We start from the raw sequence: 8,588 nt of genomic DNA, 5'->3' as shown, positions 1-8,588 counted from the left end.
GTGTAATTGTACAACTGTACATCTCTGATTCGGAGTCAGAACGAGAAGCAGAAGAAGTGAAGCCTCCAGCACATTGATCAACAATGCAGCACAATTTCTGAATAGTAAGTCAGCAACAAAAGCACCAAAAAAACTTACTTACTGCCAGAAAATAGCTGTAGGTATTTATTTAAGCGCCTGGACTGTTTCGAGAAGCAGTAGAGACCCAAATGGAAGTACAAAAACATGCAAAAAGGGAATTTTGCATAATAAGTCTCCTTTAATGTTTTACATTAAACCAATTTAGTATATTTGCACCAATGGTTCTTAAACTTGATATCTATGTCAGGGTCAGGCTGTTAATATGCTTGTAATCAAAACAATAAACAAAGCCAGATGGTTAATAAAAAAAACAAACCATTGGGTATTTGAAACATTTTCAGGTGGGTTAGTGTTTTCAGAAATGCAGATCCTAAAAATCAGATATGAGAGAAAAGAAGTTCACAGCAGCTCTGGCTGATTACTTCATTTTATTGAAGGCTTGAGAAAGGAAAAAACAGGAATAGTTTACCACAAAACCAAACCAAACACTCCCTACTGTGTATGTGGCGTTGAAAACTTAATTACTAAAGTTAAAAAAAAGAATAAACAATTTAAGAACTTATCTACAGCTAAACTAGTTAAGAACGGACAAGTAAAAAAAGATCTTTCAGGTTTTAGAAATAGGAAAGGCTGAAAGCATAAGGCTGTAATTCTGACACAGTGTCAAAGGAGCTACAGTCTGGATCATCATATCAGCTTTGCTTATAAATCAAATGTAATGAAGAAAATTATTTGCTCCATAAATCCCAAAAGAATCAATATTAAATCAGGACAGATGTTCACATTTTTTTCCAGTTTGGACTCTTTCCCTTTTTATGACTTTTAATTTACAACAAAGCTACTTTTCTGATGTTTATATTCACAATGAAACTGTGCCAAATTAAACTGAATGAAATACTTTGATCTGCCAAAGTCTAGTAATTTATTATTAGATGTTTTGTAAACCTCTTAAGTAATTAAACTGAGGAAATATCAAAACCAAACGGTTCTCCTTTCAGATCACATTTATCAGATCTTCATTTCTAAATAAAACGGGTCTGTAAAAATATATCACGACAACATCAACAGCTGGACCGTTTTTAGTGATTAGCCAAAAATTAATAAGCCAATGAATTGAGTAAACCAGATGAAATATAAAACATGACCTAACAGTGTGTATCTGGAGCTAAGTTTCACTAAAATACAGAAAATGAATTAAAAAAAGTTTTTAAGCTAACTTCAGTCTTGCTCTGATACCCCAATTGTGCTAAATGATGAAGGGAAAAAAAAAAAAAAAGATGTAAAACAGTTTTTGGTTATTAAAGTGCTCTGACACCATCTATTAGCAGCAGTAAGTATATACATATAAATGTGGTTCAGCACACTTAATCAACAAACTTATTTTAAAATGTATGCATTGACAGACAAAAAAAAAAAAACCAACAAAAAACAATCGCTCAGTAGTAACTTCTACCTGACCTTTTATAACAAAATTAAAAAGGAAAACAATTGCCATGCAGATCATCATCCATACTTTACATACATACAAAATTACATTTCTGTTTTGTCTTTTAAGAATAGTTTCTGTAAACACTGTTTAAATCCTTTGGGGTTTTTTTTTGTTTGTTTCTTTTTTAACACGTATCTGCTACAATCTGCAGGTATTTATTTATTTTTTCCCTCCCATTGAAAAACAGTCCAAGGCTTCTGTTCTGGCTCCTGCAGCCTCGTCTTGTCTGTCACGTTCCGACTGTTGCGATATCAACACTCGTACTTTAACTTTGAACCCATCTCATGTCAACCTGTTCCAAAGTTAAGAAACTAGAATAATTAAATGGAAGCTCTGGTGTGGTGATGTCTACATGTGGGTGTTTTAAAAGTCTTTAAACATACGTAGGCACCATAAATAACATCGAAGGGGACAAAGAGTGGTTAACAAGGCTAGGGTTGAATATAGATAAGGCATAGTCTGGGAAGGTCTGAATCAGGAGTTCACACATTGGGGTAGATGGTTAACCTTTTTAGTACTTTTTTTTTTTTTCTTCCTTAAATGGTGGTAGAGCATAGCATTTGTGTAAGGAGGTGAAGGGAACATTTTATATTCAGAGAGCTTGCAGAAACTCCTGGAGCTGCCTGACAAGCTCTGTGTCCACCGTCTCCATCAGGACTCCGAAGCTCTGGTCCCCCATCATGGCTTGCTGTGCCTTCAGTTTCTCATAGACAAACTGCTGGAGAGACACGCTGTGGACCGGGTCCTCCAGGGCCAACTGCAGCAGAGGGAGAGAAAAATAAAATAAAATAAAAACAAAAAAGAAATGCACAAATTAGTTTTAAACTGGCATTATGTAGTAATAATTTTCTGAGAAGATTAACATTTGGTGTTTATTTGTTGCAATCCAGAATACACAGCATAAAAAAAATTAATGCGATGAATATATGAGCTCTAGGTTTTTCATTCCTGAAATAAATTCAATTTGATGGAATTCTGTTTAATTTAAATGTTTACCAGTCAAAATCACTACTAAAGTGATATTTTAATTGTTTTGCACTGTGGCTAAATAACTCAATGGGAAAATTAAACTACATTACAAATATTTTGAACTTTTTAAAAAGATGCCAACTGTTGAAAATCATAACATTTAAATTCCATTCCTTCATTACAGATGTGAACAAAAAGGACTTTCTTTTAATGGGATTAAAATGTACATTTTATTTCAACTCCCACAGGAGGCTTTATGGATGCAGAGCAGGATCAAAGAGCAGAGAGAAGAACAAAGTTCAAACCATCCCTTCCTTCAATCATAAAGGGCAAGGATCAAATCCCCGACTCCATCTCTCTGCTCAGCTCTGTAACCATTCAGACAAATGGAGATTTTAAGAGGAGCGGCAAAAGCACATGAAGCGGATTAGCAGTGCAGGCCAACAACCATCCGTCCTGGGATGGTTGTTGGCCTGGGCCTGATGCAGCAACTGCTTTCAGTCAGAGGCCTCATTGAATTTTGTTGCAAGATGGACTGCTACCGGAGATCCTTCCTGCCCATAGCATCACTATCAATAACGACTCCTTGGAGAGACGGAGTTCATATGAACTACGACAACATTTCATTTCCTTTTGGAATAAATAAGTTATTTTTGAATTGAACTGAAAATAAATAATTCACTCTCTACACAAAGAGCCTTAATTTAGTCATTTATTATCAAAGCATCTGCAAAACAAACCACGTAGGGTTTGATTTGTTGTTCCAAGCAATCTTGCATTACAAGATCTATAAACTGACTTCTTGTTATACAACCTCTTGGTGGAACACAATACAAACAGACTGGAACAGTCCCAGGCAGGTCATTTGACATAAACAAATAGATTTCTGTTTTAATGGAGAGGTTATTTACATAACTAACAATAAGCGAGTTTTAGGAAGTCTACCATGTAGCACCTGGATCAATAAAACCCAAGTCAATTTCAACAAAAAAAGGTGAAGTGGAAAGCAGCTCAGACATGTTGCCATTTCCAAGTCTTACATAAACATCGAACAAAGAACTTGGAAAGAAAGTGATTCAGTATATGTAGTCACAGCCATTCATCTTACGCAGAGGAAAGCAGCGGAAAAACAATCCTAGACAACAGAGTGAAAAAAAGGCCAGGGAAGTTGGATGGCTGACTAGAGCTGATACATTTCTATGGGTAAGCAAACAGTCATTTGTTTTCTGTGAAGTGAAGCCGGGGAAGAGGCAAACAAGAGCACAGTAAAGGTTGAGAGACTCTGCTTCGCAAATAAACTCAAGGACAATACCGTCAACATCATTATACATAAAACTTTTCAAACATGAAGTGTTTGAAAAGAGTATTCATTTACCCTCTTGTAAATAAAATAACTACAATCACACCATACCTTTTAGTTTTTAACTATCACATAGGATCTTTTTTTTTTTTATCACTGTCTGCTTCTTAAATATATACTGTCACTCACTTAAGCTTGTTTTTACTCCAGACAAAACATTAAGAAGAAGAAAGTGGACTCTTTGCTGCACAAGATTGAGCATCAAAACGCCCAACACGGAAAGAGATGCAGAAGCAGAATATTGTAATGAAAATATTTAGTCACTAATGGATCATGAGAAGCAGCACTTGCCATGCTAATTACTATTTTGACATGGCTGTGCAATCAAACTGGTGAAAAGTGGCCTAATGGAAAAACGGCTGTCTAAGTTGCATAATTGTCTTCACTACAATGACCTGGGTGGAGTACCTCTCTCCCTTTGAACAGGACTGAAGCCCTGATGCTGAATGTGTGAGTGTGTCATGGCCTCTGAAACTCTACTAATTGTGGTTGAGTTGGAGGAAAAAAAAAAAAAAAAAAAACTCTCCTATATGATCTTCAAACCACAAACTTATTGTTAAAGGTGATTCTTGTTGAATCCACACCAGAGTGAGGCATTTATGGTGTGTAGCTCTCAGATATTGTGTTTTCATATCAATTCCAAAGGTATTTAAATAGAAGAAAAAAAACAAACAAACAAAAACAATCACACAGTGTTACCAGACAGGGACCATCTCATAGTACTCCAGCTTGACCGCAGCTTCTTGCCACTGGGGATCAACTGTCCAGCCTTTGGATGCAGCTGATGCTGATGGCTGTATCATAGTGTAAAGGGCCTAGGATGGCCGGACCAAAGTTGAACTGCTAACAGGAGATTCCTCTGCGCATCTCGACCACATTTTTAAAAATCTTGTCTTTGTATTCTTAAGCTGCTTTCAGATTAGTTCAATGAAACGTCCAAAAATAGGCTAATATGTTGTCATGGCTTTTGGATGAGATGGTTGAGGAAATAATGTAGATAATGTAGTTAGCATTCAGTCTTAACATCTAATGTTCAGGGATGGATATGGTTTTCATCTTAAAAACCCCCCAAAAAACTCCTTGTTTCTCTTAAATAATTTCATTGTAAACCTTTCATCAGTAACTTATCAAAACTATCACCCATTATTATTGAGTTTGTTGACTTCCGTGTTTAACATGACTAACGTGAGATCTCTTGGGCAAATCAAACAGACAGAGGGTGTAGTTTCCTTTTACAGAAATCAGTGCAATTAAGTCACAGGTAACTGTTAAAATTTGTGCAGATGTTGTGATCACATTTTCTCCTACTATTAAAGTAAACAAAACTAGCAGATGCTAGTAGCTTCACAAAAGGTCATGTCAGAGGCAAAATAATATCTTTAAATAATATCAAAGAAAATACATCAGAATCCAGTTGCACACGTTTGAAACTGTAAAAACTAATGCTGTGAGGTGCACGTGAAATACCTGCCTAATTCCTAAATGTGAATTTGTTTATGGAATATTACAAAAATAAATCTACGGGAAATAGCTTAAAAAGTCTAAAGGTGAAACATAAGTTCTTAGGAAATATACCAGGAAGAAAAAAAAAGAATGCACAGGAAGATAAACTGTCTTTTATAAATGTCTGAAAAAAAGCCATAAAACAAAAATATAGTACGTAAATGAAAAAGAGCATCTATTTAGCAAGGCAGTGTAGATCGATAAGGACACTTCAGGGAAATGAGGAAGGGATAAGAAGATTGTCATACAGATGAATCAGCAGAATGTTAGCAGGACCCCGTGGATACACATGCTTCTCTTCTAACAGCAAGAGTGTTGAGAGCAATGCACTTGGGACATGGTGTGTTGGGACCTTTCTCATAACAGCACAGAGATGAAACAATCTGTACTGTAGCTTCTATTGTTAGGAACTATAGATTAGATCCACCATCTTCCCCTGGGGAAAGAATCAGAGGCATATGCAAGGAGACAAGAGAAGGTGTTAGGCAAAGGGAAGAAAATGACACGATAGGCTGAGAAGAAACGTGAGAAAGTGAAGATAAAGAGATACTATGACATGAAAGAAGATGGCTCTAATAAAAGACAGAAGATAACTTAAAGAGTTATACTGAAAACTGACAAGAAAAATGGAGAATGATTACTTTCACCTTTCAAACTATTGGTTCATTTTTTAGGGAAAAATAAAGAGACCTGCATGGTCAGACCTAATTTGGACCATCGACACTCAGCGACATGGTTCCAATACGTTTGTTTTAGCACACCCCCCTTAAGCCCACAAGACGTGCTAAGCCAAGCTCCTGGAAGTTAAATAGTTGGGGCTGTTTTCCAAATAACCACAACCATGAAATTCTGACCAATCACACAATGGTATTGCATGTAGACGGGGATTGTGACAAGAAGGGGTGAACGACATGAAGATGAGAACAAAATAATGTGATTTTAGCCATGGAACGAGGACAATAAGAACTGATTTCAGCACTTTGCCTTTACCATGCAGAACCCTTAAGACAAAGGTCTCTATTTCTCACAAAATAAAACAAAAAAAAAACCCAAACATTGTAATTTAAGAATTTGCATGCAGTGTATGAAAACCTTTTTTTCTTCTCTGGCAATAAAACTAAATGTCAGATTAACTTATACACTAGTAGAAATGTTTTTCAATTGTGACATGGGTCACAGATAATGGTTAGTCTAAAACCTATTTTAGTTTTATCTCATTTAACAGTAACAATCTTTCCTCTAACAAGTTTGGTGAAAAATCACATTTGCACTTCAGCAGAAGATCTGAGGGGAAACTAAATCAAGACAGCATTTGCTAAGTAGGGGCAGTGATGCAACAATCTGTATTTTTCCAGCCTTTATCTCATACCTGGTGGTGGCTTATGTCTAACTCCATAAAATACAATTCATGAGCACGACTGTGCAAACAGAAAGTGTGTGACGCAAGAAGTGCTGAGAGTGGATGATATATTTGAAGTGTAATCTATGAACTGTAAGACCATGCTGACAGCAGAAGGTATGGGGGCTGATATTAACCTCCTCAGTTAAATAAGAATGCATCATTTTACAGCTTCTTCACCAGCTAGACCGCCTCTAAATGTCTAGCGAGACCAATAAGCTGCCTTAAAGAGGTCAAATTTGATTTAGGGAGTTGTGTTTCTCAAAACAAGTCACTCTAAGCCCACATTTAGCCAACATAATGATTATGAAAGAGGCAGTGAGTCTTGTATGAATGAGGAAACCAAATAAGTGTGAACACACATGGGGCCAATACTACAAAGAAGCTTTAATTAATCAAAGATGTCTGCCTTAACTAACCAGGAGGATTGTGGTTAGTCGCACTATGAATCTGCCTTTCAACTCGCTTGTTAACCTAGGTTTTGTGATATTGGATATAAGCTGTGCAAAAATAAATTAAGTAAGTTGCAGGTGAGTGTGCAAGTTATTAAAACCAGATCAATAAAACATGGATATTTAAGACACATTTTATTGTGTACTTATTTTATCTTAATATGGAAGAAATGTTGCCTTTCATAGAGACGCGAGAGAACGTTTTACATGCAGCATAAACTTAGTGCTCTGCAATGCTGGAGTTTGACCAAATTTTCTTCTTCTAATAACTGTAGAAGCTACTTTCACGTTTTTCAGAAAGACAAGCACAAGTAGCTGACCAACTATGTTCTTCCAATAAGTCTTTGTGACTAATATTTTTTCTCATTTCTGAACCAAGTATTTTTTGTTCCACCTTAAAGTTCAAGTAAAACAACTGGCCTGTCTTTCAAGGCTTCCATCGATTGAGCAATGGCAAAAAAAAAGAGAAAAGAAAAGAAAAAAGGAAATTAAAAGGAAAATAAAGCTTGTCACTTATAAATTATAAGTTACATTTGTGATTAGCCCATGTCTAGCAAGCTTTATGTTATCCTGAGGTAACCACTCAATGTTTCCATTTTATTAGAAATGTGTCAAAAACAAGAAAAGGTTGAGCTGCACATCTTTTCTTGGAAAGGGACACTTTATTCTGCTTTGTGTTGCTGTATAGTATGAGGCTGGAAGACTCCATCTCTCAAAAGATAGTAAACTGTGACTGTTAGAGTATGGACACGGTCAGTAGCAGCAGTAGACATGTAGTGTAATTTAAGTAGTGACTGATTACCCGAGACCAAATTATGCCGAGACCATTTTCCATTACACTGCCATCATCAGCCTGGACTCTTCAGGACAGGGAAGGCTGGGTGCTCCCTTAAAAGATGCTCAGGCTAAATTCTTCCTCTACCATCTGTGTGACTCAGCAGAAATGCACAGCTTCATCGGGTCCCTGAACATTTCTTCTTTCATTCATTTAATGTTTGAAGAGCCTGGGCCTGCTGCATTATTACAGATGTCAAAATCTCCCAAAGCCCCTTAAATCTAGGGTCAGTGACCTATTATACAACTTTAATGAATGCAATCCAGACCTATATTGAATGGTCTTAGTTTTACTTTGCTTGTTCTGTCATCTCCCATCTGTCATGCTTGTTCATATCTAGCTTTGTAAATTTTGCATAATGCTTTGATAAACACAGGTTTGCTCTGAAAACATGTCTGAGGAAATATAAGTAGGGCAGAGCTCTATTCAAATTAATAATTTATTCAACAGTCTATTTGACATCAAAGATTCTAGTAAACGGATGACCCAAGAATGTGTTT

General features: G+C 36.3%; 1 protein-coding gene across 2 annotated transcripts in view; it reads right to left on the bottom strand.

Moving 5' to 3' along the window:
- Positions 1–490: 490 nt before the first annotated feature.
- ipo11 (importin 11) overlaps positions 491–8,588 on the bottom strand; it is a 105,033-nt gene continuing 96,935 nt past the window's right edge. For both annotated transcript variants that reach the window (XM_007548188.2, XM_007548187.2), the window contains one exon: positions 491–2,327. In XM_007548188.2, the coding sequence (XP_007548250.1) occupies positions 2,163–2,327 (165 nt within the window). In that variant the 3' untranslated portion in view covers positions 491–2,162. The remainder of the gene's footprint in view (positions 2,328–8,588) is intronic.

Source organism: Poecilia formosa, unplaced genomic scaffold (genome assembly GCF_000485575.1).
Source record: "Poecilia formosa unplaced genomic scaffold, Poecilia_formosa-5.1.2 Scaffold25, whole genome shotgun sequence".
NCBI lineage: Eukaryota > Metazoa > Chordata > Actinopteri > Cyprinodontiformes > Poeciliidae > Poecilia > Poecilia formosa.
The sequence above is the reverse complement of the archived record's forward strand: the minus strand, read 5'-3'. Positions and strand labels throughout refer to the sequence as shown.